Source organism: Saccostrea echinata, unplaced genomic scaffold (assembly GCF_033153115.1).
Source record: "Saccostrea echinata isolate AGI-Se365-2 ecotype Australia unplaced genomic scaffold, CSIRO_AGI_Sech_v1 ptg000005l, whole genome shotgun sequence".
In the NCBI taxonomy this organism is placed as follows: Eukaryota; Metazoa; Mollusca; class Bivalvia; order Ostreida; family Ostreidae; genus Saccostrea; species Saccostrea echinata.
This window is the reverse complement of record NW_026889754.1, coordinates 8,586,958-8,607,156: the sequence shown is the minus strand read 5'-3', so window position 1 is coordinate 8,607,156 and position 20,199 is coordinate 8,586,958. Positions and strand designations below refer to the sequence as shown.

General features: G+C 33.0%; 1 protein-coding gene and 1 pseudogene across 1 annotated transcript; one reads left to right on the top strand and one right to left on the bottom strand.

Moving 5' to 3' along the window:
- The first annotated feature begins 5,503 nt into the window (after positions 1-5,503).
- On the top strand, positions 5,504-14,307 carry LOC133180031 (uncharacterized). Its single transcript, XM_061314645.1, has 6 exons — positions 5,504-5,731; positions 11,782-11,916; positions 12,181-12,393; positions 13,162-13,217; positions 13,779-13,916; positions 14,268-14,307. Exons 1-6 carry the CDS (start codon positions 5,504-5,506, stop codon positions 14,305-14,307), a joined length of 810 nt encoding a protein of 269 aa, XP_061170629.1.
- Positions 14,308-16,433: 2,126 nt separating this feature from the next.
- Positions 16,434-17,577, bottom strand: LOC133179611 (uncharacterized protein DDB_G0271670-like; annotated as a pseudogene).
- Positions 17,578-20,199: the final 2,622 nt, after the last annotated feature.

The window sequence follows — 20,199 nt, the reverse complement described above, 5'->3', positions numbered from 1 at the left end:
AATAGACTTATAACATGATCAGATGATAAAGGAAATCAAATAATAACGCCATTTTTAGAACTATGTCTATGTTTTATTTTTTTGGATTGTGTGGGGTTTTTTTTTCGAAAAGGTAGGTATCTTTTTGACAATGGGTGGACGCTAAACAGAGAAAAAACTTGCAATGACCTAACGGTATAGGAGTCATTATCAAAAGCCACAGAAATAAAATTTCAGGAAAATCAACATTTTTTTTTTACTTTGAAAAGTAATTTTTTTAATTGTTACAGTAAAACACATACCCGTATCTGGAGAACACAAAAACACTAAACTCCCACCTAGGAATTTTTTGACTTCAGAGTAACAAGAGATCAAAGAACTGATTCTCCTAAAATTTTGTCCTTCCTGTTACAGTTTTACTGTGAAGATAAAAATAATTATAAAATTTCTTCAAACTAGATTGTCAACGTTAAATGGTGCCCCATGTCAAGGATTGCAACCCCCTTGGCACGCAAAAGATCATTTCTCTGGTTTTCGGAAAAGTGTAGGTTCACTAAGGGCCACAAGAGAAACCAAAAATCTTTCAAAACCGGTCATATAGATTTAATGTTCCACCAAAATATGGCTGAAATATTGCCTACTCAGTGTTAAACCCTTATCAATCAATCAATCAAATCATGACCCCTGGTGTATGATTTGGCCACTCTTGGTGAATTCAAAGTTTTAAAGGGGTATAAATATGAAAAATCTTCAAAAATCTTCTTCTCATTAACAAAGCCATGATCAGTCATATTTACATGGAAGCACACTCAGATAGTGTAAATTAAAATTTGTTCAAATCATGACCCTCAGGGATAGAGTGGAGCCAATGGGAGATCAAAGTATAACATATGAATACATAGAAAAAATTTTAACAATCTTTTTGCCCAGGAACACAAAAGCCATGATCAGTCATATTTAAAAAAAAATATCTTCACAGGTAGTATACATTCAAGTTTATTCAAATCATGACCCCACAAGGTAAGGTGGAGATACACTTGTTGATCAAGATTTCATATATAGGTAACGATGATCAGGAAGAGCCATTATTAACTCAGGTTAACATTGTGGTGCATGTGCCTCTTTTTACATTACTTAGAATTTTTAATCAAAGAGTAGATTAATCATCACATCACTAGAACAATATGTCTTCAAATTTTAGTGATTCTTTCCATTTTCAACTATAACGTAGTTATTTTATTAGGAAAAATGAAGGGTTTTTGCAATTGGGAATGGGGCCTAAATTCTGCCCTACAAAGGGAGAGGAAAATCCCTGAAAACTGAGTAAAACTTCTGTTTAGGGATGGAAAAATATACTATCTAAGTAACATAATTTATTGTGTCCTTCCTGTTACACTGAATTAAATATGTATGAATATATTTATTTAATCATATTAAACTGATATTAAAAATGCTGAAAAGTGATTTTTAAAAAGAAACTGTTTTTTCTTCAAAGATTATTTAAACGATATATATATATATATATATATATATATATATATATATATATATATATATATATATATATGCTTAAAAGAAAAAAATCTCATAAATTTTCCGTTCTATAACAATCCCTGTCTTTCCTGTTACAAACATATATTTCGAAATCCTTTACTTTAAAGAATTAGCATTTTATTACCGGTATAGAAAAAAGAACAAAAAATAGAATGAATATTACAGAATATTAATATGAAAATAATATTAAATCTGACAAATTAATAAAAGGCCATATTTTTTTCTGATTTTAAGAAAATCTATCCATACTGTTACAATATGGTATGTCTTTCCTGTTGCAAAAAAACTTTTTATGTTTTAACATACATATTTGAACCAACAAGCCCTCACTCAGGGTGTATTCATTTTACATAATACTTTATTAAAAACTGTATGAAAATTAATTGCTAGATTAATGATAACATAGGTCTTACATCCTTATTTTATGTAATGTTTGTCTTTCCTGTTAAAAAAATTGTCTTTACTGTTACAAATTTACACGTAACAGGATGGACAATAACATGATAGACAAAATTTTACTCTATATTTGGTTCTTTATTTTCCTTATTGATTACCATACAAGCTAATGATGCAGTAGGTTTGAAACAAAATTTTAAAGTTATTTTGTAAGAAAAGTTTTAATTTCTCTATTCCAATGTTACTGCTTATTTTCGATGTAACAGTACAGACATATTTTTTTTCTACTGAGTAAATCATACTTAATATATTTTGAACATTTTCTTCAAACGATCAAATTTGAATGAATGGCATCAACAACTTGGTTTCATGTTTTTGAAACTGAGGCTGGTAATAAGTATGGAAACAAGAAGATTCAATCTAAATATATCTACTTTCTGTTTTTTCATTAGCATAACAGGAGAAACAAAAACTAGTGGGACACACATTTTAGTATTGATATTTATAAGACAAGCATATTTACAAAATTTAAGTGTTAATTTGTATAGCATATATGTTAAGAATACTTTTAGGCATACAAGGAAAAAATGAGAAAAAAATTAACTCAATTTGGCTATAAACACTCGTACATTCAACGCAAAGGAGTGTAGGACATCGTAAAATATGTTCATATACACATTTATAAATGCATTTTTTCTCTAAATATATCATACAGCAACAAAATTAGTATTCTGCCAACTACACAATAATGTATTCTGATTGATTGATTGATTGTATGTTGTTTAACGTCCCATTCGAGAATTTTTCACTCATATAGAGACGTCACCATATACCGGTGAAGGGCTTCAAATTTTGACCTTTACTCGGCACTCAGGGCCATTGAGCAGTGAGGGATCTTTATCGTGCCAACGCCTACCGTGACACGGGGCCTCGGCTTTTAAGGTCTCATCCGAAGGACCCGCAACTTTCACTTCAAAGTGCCGAGCGCATGGCGAAGGAACAGTTGCTACCCATTTTTTATCGACTTAGGTCAGTCGCGGCCGAGATTCGAACTCACGACCTCCCGATCACGGAGCGAATAATGTATTCTGAATAGTAAAGTAAAAATTATATAATTTTTACTTCCTATACTTTTTTACTGACTTGTGACCAAAATGTTGGTGGATTTTGATAATGACTCATAGTTCTATACGTCCCTACTACCTTAAACAGGCTGTTAAATCAGATAACCACTGTTCAAAATACTTACTTTAAAACTTTCCAAGCACCTTTTTGATTGTAGTAACAATTTTTATCTTCAACTATTAAAAGACTAACAAAGACTATCCTCAAAACTTTCCGAAATAAATAATAAACGTCTCAGGAATCAGTAGCTCCAGCTCTCCTGCAAGTTGCAACAGTCAACACTCAGGACGCTGCATCCATACGACAGGAAATGTCAATGACGTCATGGAAAATTAAGTCGTTCAGAAAAGTCTCCTTCTGCATTCCATAGGAGAAGTAAAAGGTCGCCCGAGACGACTTCGCACTGGTACAGGAGATAAAATCTTCGAACGAATGCTCTTGGGTCAATTGGCAACGAATACTTCCATGTAGGGGGATGACCATTTGATTCTGAGGGAGGGGGTGAGGGAGGGGGGCTGGCAAATTTTGACTTGTAATGCTTCATACCTAAGACTTTTCATACAGATCCGCATTTTCGAAGAGGGTCTGCGTTTTCTAGAGGGAATCCCAGGTCCCTTGTAACTTGGTTTAGTATATGAATTTAATAACTCTGCAAATTCCAGGGGGTCCAGACCCCCACTGACCCCCCCCCCCTTAGATCCCCGCATGTATAAAATGAACATGTTAATGTTAGAATATCTGCTCCGTGGTCAAAAATATGCATTTTGTGATTAAAATAAATATTATTTTGGTGTCTTCAAAATAAAATAAAAGCATCTTTATTGCAGGAACGGCATAGAATTTAAATAAAGGAGACAATTAATTAATTAAGAAATAAATTAATTCCTACCGGCAGTGTTGAATTCCATGTCGTACATCCAAATCACTATAATGCAAGAGTTGGAAGATGTGTTTGTGAAACACTGATGCCACAGTTTGGGAGCTTACGGAGAAGGGTAAAATTTCTCAAATGCAAATTAGTCTCCAAGGTAAAGGTCAAAAGATCAATAAAATTGTTACCCAAATACCCAAAAGGACTTGTCTCAATAAATATACCTGCTTGTGAAGTGCCAATCGTTCAAAAGTTGTGGCCAAGGTTAACTTTTTTTCTAAAGCTGGTCAAACTCCAAGGTCAAGGTAAAAATTTTTGGTATCCAAAGGAAGGTTTTATCACAATAAATATACTTGTAAAACATGAAAGTCCTAGTTCTTTTTTTTTATTGACTTTAGCCATAAACAAACACATACAAACACATAAACAAACACAGACACACCACGACTGCAAAGCTTACATACAGATTTTTAGGAATATACATGAAATACAAAAAAAAAATTATGAATACACAGAACATACTAAAATAATAATATAGATGACATAAATTTATCTATATGTTTATGCTTTCAAATATCTGGTTCCAGTTAGTCCATCTTCTTCTATACACATGAAGTTCATTGTTAAATTTATACAATTTTTCTTCAAATTTATAATACACATATAAGTATTTCATGATAATTTGGATAGTTATATTTTGGTTTTTTCTTGATTGTTGAAAAATGCACTGATTAATAAGTAGCAATATAAGATTAATAATTGTGTCTTCTTTAGAAGAACCAAGTATAACGTTCCTTGCATACATCAAATTTTATTATTTTTCCAGTTTTTTTTTCAAATATCCAATCTTCTAAAAGAGACCACAGTGGGTTAACTTTAGGACAATAAAAGAAAATATGTACAATTGATTCAACATTTTGCTAACATAAAGAACATAGATTATTTTCTCTCATTTTTGACAAAAACAAATACTTATTTGTACCAAGAATCCTATGTATCATTCTAAAATTAAACCATAAAAACCTTGTGTCTAATATTTTTTATGAGTTAATTTCCAATTAAATGCCTACTGTAACTGCAGTTCTTTAGTCCATTTTGATTAACACTTTGGTGAAGTATATACATGTAATGACAAATATGTATCATAAATTGTTTTAGAACCTTTTTATCTTTATTGATGATTTCCACAAATTTTGGCTGATAAGGTCTTGTGACAAAATTTATACTAATATTAATAACATTTGGCCAAGAATGCAAAATTACCCTTTTTATACCTTCGTATATAGTAAAAGGGACTTTTAAAGAAAATTCTTTAACAAGATCATCAAATTACCATTACTATCAAATAAATCACCAGAAAGTCCTAGTTCTTACTCTTCAAAAATTAGAGCAATTTTACTTTGAGGGGGCACAACTATACACTTTCAGTTGGGGGCACTGTCAAGTACCAAAAATCCTTGACAAGCAAGCAAAAAAAAAAAGGACATCAGACGTTATTCTTGAGGGGGCACAAGCATATAGTAGCTATGTTTTCTATAGTCTTCTATATATCGGCAAAATTATTGGGGGGGGGGGGGCATGGCGTCTGGAGGAGTAGAAGCAAAAGTATATGTAGTTTCGGCCTCGCAAGAAAGGAAAACAGACAAAAGAGAATATCGGTTGACCGTAGTATTCGACAACACGACTAAGGAGATGAAGCAAATGACATTCCCTCTAAAATTTAAAGATCATCTCCTGACGGGGAAATTTTACCTGATTAAGGCTGTCAGCATAGGCGACACTATTCGCCTATACGAAACTTCCCGGGTAAGAATAAATTATATTCAAGACAAATAAAAAAGTTGTTTAAGGAAAATGTTGCTCTTCTAGTGTAGTATGAAACGTCGTTTAAATAATTAAAATATCTTAGGAATTCTACTTTATTCATTCTTTAAAAATCGTCTTAAAATTACACCCCATCGCTAGTAATGAAAAGTCTGCTGAAGATCTAGTAGCCTGACAATATTATTGCTCTTCGTGAAAAATTAGGGCATACGTTTTACATCTGCGTTAGGCAAACGTGTCTCAGCTCGTCTAAGAAAGCGAAATCTTGACTTCGATCCCTATCAATTGAAACCTTACTGCAGGTACAATTTAATGTAAATTTCTTGTAGAAAGTAGAAAATTTGCTAAACAACAGAACGTTGATACATAAAAATTTGTTACCCGCGTCAGAATTTTGGCCTCTCGGAAGACCATGGGCAGATGTGTACACGGTTATTTTTAACATTGCAGTAAGTTGAGGTTTTAATGCCATGTTCATATGAATCCGCATTAAAATTTTACTTCGCACTGAAAATGCATTAATTCTTTGGAAATGCTCTTCCATCCTCCTGTATAATAAGCAAACAAACTGCATGGTTATATTGATGAGAGGTGCCTCCATCAAAATTGTCAAATTAAATATTCAATTTCCATTCTCCAACTTTTGTAGGGATGCATATATATATATATATATATATATATATATATATATATATATATATAAGATTGAAATTGCGCACGCATTTCCAGGTAATTTAATTACCAGAAAATACAGACCAAGTTTGACAAATTTTAAACTTATAATGGCATTTGAAATTTTGCTCCTTACCTGCAAGAGCATTAGTGCTATTACGACACTTCAAGTCTTCAAATATTTCATACTTAATTCAGATAGTGCAGATTTAAATGTTCAAATCATAATCCCTGGGGGCACCATGGGGTAACGATAGGGGATGAAAGTTTTATATAGGAATATATACATGTATCAGAAAAATCTTCTCAAGAAGAATAAAGCCATGTTTAGTCATATTGAAATGGAAGCATTCAAAGACAGTTTAAATAGATTCAAGTTCCTTCAAATTTCAAGCATTCCCCCTCTCCACCTTGTTGATAACTTGCATGAAAGTTTACACACACTTTCTTTAGGCATGCAGGGATTAATCTAGGTTTTGGGAGAAACTACCTTTTCTGAAGAAATTGGGAAAATCAGCTAGGGTTTGGGGGGTCAATCCAGACCCCAAACGGGTGCAGGGCTAGCACAATTGGGGGGCCCAACTGAATATCATCATTTTAATATACCATTTAAAGTGCATAAAATAGCAAAGAAAAACCATACTTCACATCTTCTGAACATTTTTACTTTAAATTTCCACTTTTTATAAAGGAAAAAATTATTTGATCTTTTTAGCTCACTTAAAGTGAGCTTTTCTGATCACCCTTTGTCCGTCTTCCGTCTGTAAACTTTTCATATTTTCAACTTCTCAAGAACCACTCGACCAATTTTAATCAAACTTGATACAAAGCATCCTTGGGTAAAGGACAGTTTAAATTGTTAAAATAAAGGGCCAAGCCCCCTTCCAGGAGGAGATAATCAAGAAAAGACAAAAATAGGGTGGGTCATCAAAAAAATCTTCTTCTCAAGAACCACTGAGCCAGAAAAGCTGAAATTTATGTGGAAGCATCCTGGGGTAGAGTAGATTCTAAACTGTACAAATCATGACCCCCGGGGGTAGGGCGGGGCAACAATAGGAAATCAAACTTTTACATTAAAATATGTAGAAAAAATCTTTCGAAATCTTCTTCTTAAGAACCACTGGGCCAGAAAAGCTGAAACTTATGTGAAAGCATCCTGGGGTAGTGTAGATTCTAAATTGTATAAATCATCACCCCCAGGCGAAGGGCAGGCCATAATAGGGAATCCAAGTTTTACATAGAAATAAGTAGTAAAAATCTTTAAAAATCTTCTCAAGAACCACTGGGTCAGAAAAGCTGAAACTTAGTTAGGTAGAAGTATCCTGGCATAGTGTAGATTATAAATTGTCAAAATCATGACCCCAGGGGTAGGGCAGGGCCACAATAGGGAATCCAAGTTTTACATTGAAATATGAAGAAAAAACCTCTAAAAATGTTCTTCTCAAGATCCACTGTACCAGAAAAGCTGAAACTTAGGTAGAAGCATCCTAGAGTAGTGAAGATAACATTAATTATTAAAATCATGACCCCTGGGGGTAGGGCTGGGCCACAATAGTTATTACACTGGGGGAAATCTGGTGAAGAACAGCAGGGCCAAAATTACTCAGGTGAGCATTGTGGCCCATGGGCCTCTTAATTGCTATCATTGTCAGGGGAATTAAATTTTTTCTCATCAAAAGTGGAAAATGGGATATTCAGGGGAGATTTCACTTGGGCAAAAAAAAACGAATATCAGTAGTAAATATGCCTTAGATTAATCCCTGGCATGTCATATGGTGGGATTGACTTTCTGTTTGAATATGATGTCAACTTCCTGTTCATCTGTGCGTCTGTCTGTATAATATCTAACAAATTTTTGTAACAGTCTTCTCTAGAACAACTCATTACAGATGCTTGAAATCTTAACACACTCTTTGTTGAAGCAATATATGCCATATGGTGGGATTTATTAGTCCCCTACCGGTGAAACCGGAGGGGACTATAGGTTTCCTCTGAGTCTGTCCGTCCGTCTATCTGTCCCTCTGTCTGTCTGTCAGTCTGTCCCACTTGGTTTTCCGCACTTTTTTCCTAAACGCTTGCAGATATTGAGCTGATTTTTGGTATGTGAGTGTATCTTGATGAGTTATAGATCAAGTTTGCATTTCGTCCCACTTCATTGATTTTTGACGGAATTATGGCATTTTCAATTTTTAGGGGGAACCAGATTACACTTGCTGGTAGGGGACTAGTATTGCTAATGCAATACTCTCAGAATGCTTGTTTTTGTATGAATCTGTGTGATTTTAACTTCCTGTTTATCAATGCATCTGTCTATAACTGAACACGCGTACATATAACAGCTAGGGTTTATACTTAACTAAAATTTTCACTAGCCATGTGGGCTCCTAAAGTTTCAAATTTAGGAGCCCACAGCTAAATTTGTTAGCCCAAAACCCTCTGATTTGTTTTAACTATTTGAATACACTGGGACAAAATTAGATACCAGTTTAATGTAAATACCTTTGTTTAAAATTAAAATTGAAGTTCTTACTATGTAAAATCAAATACCATAATGATATTAATATTTGATCATAGGAAATAAAATTCAATAAACAATTTTACTATCCTTTTTTACAAGTCCCTTTTGTTGCTCATTGGACTATAAAGCCTTAGCTATTGATGAAGTGACACTGGCACATCAATAAGATTTTTTTTTAGTTTAATTATTTTTGAAACATATCTGAAACAAGATGTGTTTGTGAAAACTGATGCCCCCGTATGGCAGCTTATGGCGAAGGTTAAAGTTTCTCAAATGCAAGTCAAAATCCAGGCCAAAAGATAAAAAATGTTAAATTTGAAAGCCCTAACTGCATCTGTTCAAAAGTTATGGCGAAGGTTAAAGTTTTTTAAAAGTAAGTAAAACGTCAAAGTTGTTGGTATCCAAAGGAAGGTCTTCTCACAAGGATTACATATGTAAAGTATGAAAGCCCTAGCACCAACCATTTAAAAATTATGGCCAAGGTCAAAGTTTTTCAAAAGAAGTTCAAAGGTCAAAGGGTCAAAGTGGTTGGTATCCAAAGGAAAGTGATGTCACAAGGATTACATATGTGAAGTATGAAAGCCCTAGCATCAACCATTCAAAAGTTATGGCCAAGGTTAAAGTTTTTCAAAAGGAGGTCAAACTCCTAGGCCAAGGTCAAAGGGTCAAAGAGGTTGGTATCCAGAGGAAGGTCTTGTCACAAGGAATACACATGTGAAGTTTGAAACCCCAAGCACCAACTGTTCAAAAGTCATGGCCAACGTTAAAGTCTCATAAAATTTTGCAAAAGTGGGTCAAACTCAAAGGTCAAAAGGTCAAAGTTGTTGGTATCCAAAGAAAGGCCTTGTCACAAAGAATACACATGTGAAGTTTGAAACCCCAAGCACCAACTGTTCAGAAGTTGTGGCCAAGGTTAAAGTCTCATAAAATTTTGCAAAAGTGGGTCAAACTACAAGGTCAAGCTCAAAAGGTCAAATATGATGGTACCCAAAGAAAGGTCTTGTCACAAGGAATACACATGTGAATATGAAAGTCATAGCTCCAACCAATCAAAAGTTATGGGCAAGGTTAAAGTTGACAACAGACAGACAGACAAACAGATAAACAGACAAACAGACAGACAGGACAAAAACAATACACCCCCAGGATCTTTCCATCCGGGGGCATAATAAGATTAGGCACCTAATAACACTTTTATTTATATTATTGACTAATTGGAAATAATGTAATTGTATAATTATCACGTATCCATACATAAAGGAATGCAGGAAATTTGGATTAGGAACATTTAAAAAAAAAAGACAATCGTTTTAAAGATTTCACAAATCATGTAGTACTGGTAAATGGATTAGATGAAGGATATTTACGTTAAATAGGACCATGCCACTTTGATTTCTTGAATTGAACAGAGTTTTAAAGCAAAAACCTGGGGAAAACATGTTTTTCAATAAGGAGACTGCGAATGAATTCCGCTCCTGCAGATTTTAATTCACCATGTGGGCGAACAAGTGCTACATTTTATGAGCAGGTCACACCAAGTTTTACTCACAATTAGCGAGTGGGCGAGTGCTAAGTTTAAACCCTGTAATCACATGATACAGTGTATATATTCACATCAGAGCAGGACTATTACTAGTGAGCATTGTTTGCTTTGACAACATATATAATAGTTATATCAAACCTGAGCCAACCACGCAATAAAAGCCCCTTGTGATATTATTTATTAGCAGTCTTTTAATTTTATATTCAATTCAAAAGAATAAATTCTCAGGCTTTTTGTTTTATCATTATTACTATTGTGAAGAATGGCCATAGTCATAATAAGTCATATTAACAATTTCGTAGGCATCAAATAGTATATAAATACATGTGTGTGGGATTTGACTTTTATTGAACATTTAATTTAATTGTCTTTCTTAGAATATAATTACCTGGTCTCTACATTTTCCAATAGTCATAGTTGATGTTAAGTTTTAGTCCCATATTTATAACTTTATTTGTCTTCACATGTGCTCAAGTTAAATTTACCTCCATATATTGGTTATCATTCCGAACTTAATTTGGTTCTTGACTATTCATTGGTTCAAAGTACGTACTTTCAACATATCAGAAGTGATTTTAGATATTCACAATATTTACTATTTTATAGCTAGCTAGTTAGAATGATTTTCATTGGTTAGAGTTTATATATCAACCCCAGATTTACCCAAAAGTTAAAGTTTCTCTTCTTCTCTCTAAGGGGTTTAATCCCTGAGATGTAATGCCCATACAGTCTCATTATTTGGTTTAGGACATGGTCTAAATACTGTAAAATGTAACTAACTCCTTAGCTGGAGTCACATTAGTTCAACAATGAATTAGATATCCCTAGGCCTTTATAGTGTTATTTATAATGAATAAATTGCCTTAAGTGTCCCTTGTGTAATAAATATAGGACTTAATTAATTTAGGAAATTTTCAGTCTACTTGCATCAAGAGTCCCTCTATATTTTCTAGGGTGTTATGTGGAATCTCTTAGGGTGTATGGAAGCTTTCAACTATTTTGATAGATTTCTCTTAGGGTATTACACTCATAACCAAAATAACTGTTAAAATTCAAACTTCTTCTTTCAAGATGTTGATCATAGTCTAGGATCTCAGAACCTGGGTTGAATAAAACAGGACTACTTGTACTTTTACATAGTTATTAGTGTGCTTAGTCTGTTCCTTGGTATTATTTCGTAAAGTTGAAAGATAATTTTGCTATTCATATATACTTTCTTGAAGATTGAGTACACTTTGCGGCCATAGAAAAACTGGTTCCGGAGTTTCACATATTATAATGTTTCCCACTTTTTTCAAGGTATTCGAGTGTGGAAAATTTCCACTTGAAATGGATAAAATTAAGAAGTACCTAAACCCTCCTGAACTTTCAGTAGAACAAGTGTTGGAATCTCCACAAAAGTCAACAGTCAGTGTGAAAGGAATCCTCCGTAATGTAAGTTGCACTGAATTTATCTGAATAAAACTTCAGCAATATAGTTGTTGTTAACATTCATTATATTATTTCTCATGAGATATTTTTTAATCTCAAGTATTTTTTCGTAATCTTATTATCTCTGTCAGAAAATTGATACTAAAGGGTCAAAAAAGTTTCAAACATTAAAGTTAATTTAATTCAACGCCTATGGAACTTTTCCTGCATTAAATGCACTAGGAGTAGTGTTTTACAAATTAATTTAAATGAACATTTTAATTCTAGTACACAGACATACTTACATCACCTAACAGTCAGAGAAGGGAAATTACATTGGAGTCCTTGCAGGGTGCAAGAAAAGTTGTCTGCAAGCTCTGGGGGGAATGCGCAAAGTATGAAATGCCTCCAGTGGACACAATAATATCGGCAACAAATGTTCAAGTGGATCAGTGGAGAGGAGAAATCTGTCTTAATTCCAGTGTGTTAACACGTTTGAAGGTAAGAGAGTATACAAAAAAAGTCGATCATCTCCAACTTGTTCTGTAAGTCATCATAGTGAAGAAAAAAAAAATTAATATCTGCTCATTCTCAACAAGCACAGTAAAAATACATACATACATACATATATATATATATATATATATATATATATATATATATATATATATATATATATATATATATATATATATATATATATATATATATATATTCCTAAATCCTAAATTGCACACATTTATACTTCTTTTTCTGAATCACAGAGGGTGTATGGTAAACTTTTTTCATAAATTTATATTTCATTATAATACTTAAGGATTATTGCTTGTATTTCATACAGAAATAAAATCATTCCTTTCAGATTACATATCAAGCAAGTTAGGGATAAGATAAACATATTTGTAATAAGGCTCCTGCAAAAGATATGGAATGCCTTGCTATACAAATTACAATGCCTGTATTTAAAACAAATTGTTTCCATAGAGGTATATTAATTTGCCTCTTTGTCTTTTTGTATGTATATCTATAGATACTTTTGAGGTGGTGTGATAACTCAAATCATTTTCTAATTTTATAAGGACAACTATAACTAATATTTTTTGTATGATACTAAGTACTAAGTCATCCTTGGCTTACCAATTAATGCTTTTTCAAGTACAATTTGAAGATTCTGTCACAGCATTTCTATGTGTCTGACATGTGCTATATTAATCCAGGATGACCATCATTTTTGATTATGGAAAATAAAATATTGTTTTATTTATTTAGGAAACTCAAGAAGAAGGCAAGTTCCAAGGAGAAGTTGAAGCGTTGGAGGTTTCTGAGTAAGTTTCATATGCAGTGGAGTGACATCCTTGCATAATTTATACAGGGTCCACACATTTTGTATCCCCTACTCAAGAATAATAACTAAGCCAATTTCAACCAAACTTGTTACAAAGCATCCTTGTATGAAATGATTGAACATTGTTCAAATAAAAATTCTTTACAAATATAGAGATATAAAGAACGAAAACCACTACTGCAGAAAAACCAATAAGAAAATAAAATGCAGACTCTTTACCTTAGATTAATCAACTTTTTTCAAACCATAAACCCGCTGTACAAACATTTTAGTTTCATAATTATGCCTGTAACCTAAATAACTTCAGAATTCTATCAAATGGAAACTTCACTTTTTTTGGTATTTTCACGTCAAAGGTAAATGTTGGTCCAATCAAGGTCATCGGAGGTTCAAGGTTATATAGTCTTGATTGTCCTTGCCCTTGTTAGGAATATTTTGATTTACACAGATTGATATTCCTCTTAGAACATCACATTAACTTTTAAATATGTATCAATAAATTTTTACAAACTTTTCAAATTATTTCTTAAAATGTTAATAGAAACTACAGTTACATCATAGTGAATGGGATGACACTCAAGATCCGTACAGATATGATACAGACCATCTTTGAAGGTTTGACCTTCAAAGAGAACATCAGTGTGAAAGGATCTGTGAAAGGCACCACTGTAGTGGATATGTAAGTATTCATCACCTTTTGAGAGTTAATATTTTTGAAAATGGATTGAAGTTTGTGAGATATATTAACATTTTTTTGCAACATTCCATTTAAATTCCTTTCTTTAGAAATAATGCAACTTTATAAACCGAAATTTAATAAATTTTAATTCCAAAATAGATGGCAAATTCTTCAAATTAGTACACTGATTTTCAAAATTATGTTGCTTTAAGCAAAAAAAAAAATACTGGTTGCACAATAGGCAAATATATATATATATATATATATATACATATATATATATATATATATATATATATATATATATATATATATATATATATATATATACTTCTCTTTTTCAAATTGCAGCCAGCGCTTCAATCCTGCCAAAAAGACAAAGAAAGAATAGAAAATAGAAGTCGGACTTGGTGTTGCCTGCCTTTAAAAAAAAAAAAAACAGGGGGAACTGGGACGTTGGGACTATGTAATTCTGCTCTCATTCTTTTTAAAGAGAAATCCTTAAAGCTTAAGTAAGCTTTTAAAAAATTGAGTTTACTTCTTCTGTTTAATTGTATGAAACCTTTTGTTTCCCCGTACATGTGAGTTTTAAAAAAAAAAAAACTCAAGGCAAATAAAAAAATGTTTAGAAAATACCCTTTTATTTTCATTAAAAAAAATCAAAAAGGACAAACTAATTAAGTTTCTAAAGCCATAAAGTGTTTCCTGAGTAGGTGGAAAATAATGTATTCTCTTGGCATTGAACTTGTTTAGTAATTCATCAATACAAAATGTCGTTGATAAAGAATTTTTCTGTTTATCGTAACACTAGAGATGCTTACTTTTGTATTTCCCACATGTTTTTGCACTACACTGATATGGATACACATGTGACTTACTTGTACAACTTGTAATTAAATCAAAATCATTTATTGAGAAAATCTTGTTTTTATATTATCTTAGTAAGTTTTGATCTTGCCATTTCAGAATTTTTTATCATTTTCATTATTGGAAGATTCTCCTGTTACATACGTTATTTTTTTGCTCAATCACATTACACGTAACTAGTGTGTGCCACGCTTCTTTCAGATGTATGTTTCCAGATGAGTGACCACTTTAAAGTTTTTAGAGCAGGTCTCATTTTCAAATAACTATAAGTTCTATGCTGACCAAACTTCCATGGATGATGCATCTGAAGAAGCACACTAGCAGGCTTGCTTCCAATTCTGGATCTGACCAATATTTTCATGATGAGTGACCAGGTTAAAAGTTTTTGGAGCAGGTCTCATTTCCAAGAACTATGTTGACCAAACTTGCATGGAGGATACATCTAAGTATACACACTACCACACTTCGTTTCAGATACTCATCCAGAAAATATAGGTCAGATCCAGCATCTGAAACTAGTGTGGTAGCTCGTCCCAAGGCAGTTATATTATTGTAACTAAATTCATGCAAGTTTGGTTCAGATAGGACTTATATTTTCTTGGAAATGACCTGCTTAAGAAATTTTAACCTGGTCACTCATCCAGAATATATAGGTCAGATCAGCATATGAAACAAGTGTGGTAGTGTTAGCAAAAAATTGCAGAAACAATTTGAAGGAAAACAGAAGGAATTGCACTGAAAATAACTAAACAGATTAACTGTAACAAACCTTTTTGAGGTTGTGTATGACTTTTAACCTAAAAATAATTCATGTAAAGACGAAAAATCCATTTTCTCAACATTTTTTTCTCGCTTCGAATTTGCCATGTTGACTTTCGGAACTCTCTGGATTGTTCATAGAGTATGCATTGAGTTAGAGTTATCTTCCGTATTTTCTTTGCTTAGATTGCTAATACACAGAACCCAGTCTATCGAAAAACCGGGTCCGTATGACATTAATCATTTTAACTTTAGTTGATGGATTTGAATTACATTTTCTGAATGAGTCACTAGTTTGAAAGTTTTGGATCAGTCCATTCCCAAGTAACTGCAAGCCCTATCAGATCAAAATTACTATTCAATTCAATTCAATTCACTTTATTGACAATTACTATGTCAGCATACAGTCATGAACATTAATAACATAACACAAATTAACACGATTGAATGTACAAAGCAACAAGTGTGAGGTAAACAAAATACTGTATATTTCTAAATACTAATATTCATTGTTGACTTTCTTTTCTGGTGTCAAAGCACTTTTTCAAGAAACAACATATCCTTCTAGCAGTCGTAATATTTGTAGGAATGAGAATTTTTCTAATGGGATTATCACTAATATATGTGTTTACATTAAATATATCGGTATATTGGTCATACTTTGGACAGTATAGAACAAAATGTTTTCCATCTTCAATAAACAATTTACATGAATACCATAGACGTTTTTCTCTAAGAACAGGAGGTTAACAGTATCTACCCGTTTCAATATACAATGGATGGGCACTGATCCATAATTTTTACTGCTAGAAGTGCGGACCAAAAATCCACTCTAAACACTGCGCCACGCAGTTACCTCAAAAGGAAGTACTATTACGGAAGACCTCATTACTAGTAATGAGTTTCTAGTTCTCTGTTATCTTTGTTATCTCTAGCTAATTGTTTGAGAAAGTGTTTTCCAAATAAATCATTATTACACTTTCCCAGTGATTTTTTGTACCTCTTATCGGAAAGTACATCTACTGACTCTGGCATTGTTTTAGCTAAAACTGCTTTACGCCTATCAGTATTGTAAAGGAAATGAGAATTTCCTACAAACATAATTGCTCTTTGGACAAACTGAATTACATCAGAAGGGTCCATACCCTTGCCCGTTCTGCCTATTCGTTCTGCCTCGCTCCATAAAACAGAAAGTGGCCCTAAAGCATCTAGAATTCTCATCTGTGTATTGATTTTATTTTTCTCTAATTTGCCATTCCATTTTTCCCCTTGAAATAAATTTTCTTGAAAAATCTATCCAAAGACAAACCCTGAAGCTTTTTTGAATTAGGTATAGGACAAAACTTTGCAACATTTTGTCTGTTCTTTTTATTGATTCCTTTAGTAGCGTACTTAGTAACAAAATTAAGTATCTTTTTAGAAATTTTTGGTTTAGATTTTGTGCTATCAGCGGAACACAAAAACAAATCAGAATCTGAATCAGACTCGGAACTAGAGCTTGACGAGCTTGAGGAACTAGAGGAACTAGAACTAGAGGAGCTGGAACTTGATTCATTTGAGGACCTGCTCTTTTTACGTTTTTTTGAGCTCGACTGTGTTCTATTAGAAACGTCGCCAGACTTACCTTTTGCTTTTCGAATTTGCTCCGACGACCACTGCCGCCGATAATCATCCTCTGTTTTGTCCGCTACAGAGACATGTTCTACTTGAGAGTCCTCCGATTCATCTACCTTATTGTTATCACTCTTCTCCGCCTCTGCGGGTGAGCTTTCCTGTTCTTCATTACTTTCATGACGTGCCGGCGTTGCCTGTCCAGGACCCGGCGAACGAAGTTGGGCATTGGCCATTCGAACACGAAAACACGTGTACTCACTTGGCGAGCTGAATTGAAAGTCATCGATTATATCTATCGAGCAGATGGGGTTTACCTGAGGCATGCGCAGTAGGTTTTCATACCTGGGTAGTTTTTATCTATTTATAGGTAGTCATACTTTAAAGAGCTGTTATTTTAGTGTTGAATTGAAGGTCAATGCATTATTATATCTCACGGAAATATTTGAAATATAATTCAGGAACTATTTTGCGTCAGCCATGTTTTGACTTGAACCTGGCATTGTGTAAATTAAGGCCTACCGTCTTTTACAGAAGATATTCTTGTTATTCCTGATATCAGAGTAAATTAATAATTTTATTTTACACCAATCAGATCTCTAAAAATCAATTTTCTTCTAGACAATACTTTTTATAACTTGAGTGAGAAGGGGGAGGAGATTTTTCTACGAATACTGTTTTTCTTTTAAACAGTCTTAGAGCTTATGGTTCAGTTCGGGGTGACCTACGCTATTGCTTGCAATAGCAGATTTTCTAGGTTTTTTTAAATTCCTTTCATTTTATTTCATTGTTTTATTTCTTATTGGCTATCGGCTTAACGCATCAACAAATTGATCCAAATCGTAATGACTAGCTATTAAGTCAATACAAGTATCACAAATCCATTCCGTTGTAGCCAAAAGTTCTGAATTAATTTGTTTTCATTGACTTTTACCATGCAGCCAATACACGTTAAGTTAATTTCCTTCTAGTGACACAACATTTTCAAATTTGTCATCGGTCATTGCATTTCAGGTCGAAGCACAGAATCCCTGTCAAATTCATTGTGAAAAGAACAGTTGGTAATAAAAGAATTAACAAAAATATAAAGACCGATGTTTAAATGCAACTGACCACGGCGGCCATTTTTAATTCATTAAACTTAGTCAATTCATATCAACAATGTATGTTACTGTTAATGATGATACACGGTCATTCCTGGAAAAAATTAATCCCCTAAACATAGAACAGCGCTCGCCCTAACGGTTTTAGGGCGAAGAAACCCTGTGCACTATGCGTTTGTATGAATGCAGAATTTCGTAAATCGGCGGCAATGCGAATGGCTGAGATACTTGTTTACTTTAAAGGATGTTTATATGAAGTGCTTTATAATTAAGATATTCCTGAACAAGCATTTTATTGAATGATGATGAGCAATTATTCAATTCAAATTTTACTTCTAATACAATGAATTATTTAACACACATTCTTACATAACAAGTACAACATCAAATTGTACATTTTTGTTATTTCTTTTTTATGTAAAAAAACAAAATCAAAAACAGAAACAAAAATCAAAAACAAAGGATGAATATGTCTTTGAAGTTATATATTTGTCCTGTGTTTCCAAACGAGGGAAATATTGTTGCAGACATGTCCTTTGTGAATAATGACAACATATGGTTCGTGTTAGTGACAACAAAGGTGTAGTGAACTAATCCGGAATTTTCATTTCCGTCATTTTATATCCTCAATTAGTTATGTTAACCCAGTTCCGGCAGCAGAAAATCGTGTATCATGAACACTGACTACGATGACTGAAAGAATGATGTTAAAATTATACCCGTCAATGTGTAAGTAAAATTATATTTAATATTTATTGTAATAGTATTTAACAATATATGTCCAGAGTTTTTATCAAATTTATATTTAATGGATGTATGTTTATCACAGGTTGAAATCAATAAATGATTACTGCTTGACGGTTTGTTTGATTACAACATTTCAACACACGGGAAGATGACTGGCAAACAAGAGAAAGTGGCAGATAAGCATGGAACTCCTCAGAAATCACCAACAGCATTGATCAAGAAAAGAAGAAGATCAACACTGAAAGGGAAGTTTCACAGAATTTTTAATAGATTTGAAGATTTGAAAAGTTCAGAAAGTTTAGAATTACTCAAGAACATCTTGTCTGATATGGAAAACTCGTACAAAGGACTGGAAAACGGACATGCTGAGTACATAGAATTGTTAAATCCAGAAAATGAACAAGATGTCATTGACATGAATAATTTAGATAAAGATATGGACACAATGTATAATGAACTGTGTAATTGTCGTGCAGATGTTAGTAAGCAGTCACTGCTGTAGTGTAAAGACAAACAATCTAAATCAGAAAAGGACTAACAAAAAGAGGGTGTGAAAGTAAAGAAATTAGATGCACCAATATTTAGTGGTGAAATTAGAGAATTTCCGAGTTTCAAGAGAGTTTATGAAAGCATTGTGTTTCAACATATGGAACCGAACCAGTTGCATTAAAGAAGAGTCTCACAAGTGAAGCATTTAATAGCGATTCTCTGTAACCACTTAAACTTCTTTGCCACGCATGGTCACCGATTTTGATGAAACTTTGCCCATTATTACAACTTGACACCAGAAACATATATCAAATAAAATTTTGTTGGCATGTGTCTTGGTTGCCATGGTAACAGCCAGAAAAGTTGAAAAAAATTGAGATTTTCAGCTACTTTGAATCTTTATTAAGCCTTAATAAAGACTAAGAAAAACAAACAAACCATTCTCCAAAAAACATGACACCTTGTTGCCACTTATGCTATAAAGAAACTATTTAGAATTTATCTCTAAGTAAGTGGTAACCATGGGTACATTTGGAATACATTTTAGATGCTGAAAAATGCCGAAAAACGCTCAATATTCACTAATGATAGATGTTACATGATCAAACTCAATCAACAACCAAAGAAAAACAATAAAAATATTTAACCTTAAGTAATTAGGTATTGGCAATATTATTCTAACAATAACTTTCATGGTTGCCATGGTA

Coding starts and splice junctions, on each gene's coding strand:
- LOC133180031 (XM_061314645.1), top strand. CDS start 5,504: ATGGCGTCTGGAGGAGTAGAAGCAAAAGTATATGTAGTTTCGGCCTCG. Junction 5,732..11,781: donor GCCTATACGAAACTTCCCGG/GTAAGAATAAAT, acceptor ACTTTTTTCAAG/GTATTCGAGTGTGGAAAATT. Junction 13,218..13,778: donor GAAGCGTTGGAGGTTTCTGA/GTAAGTTTCATA, acceptor AAATGTTAATAG/AAACTACAGTTACATCATAG.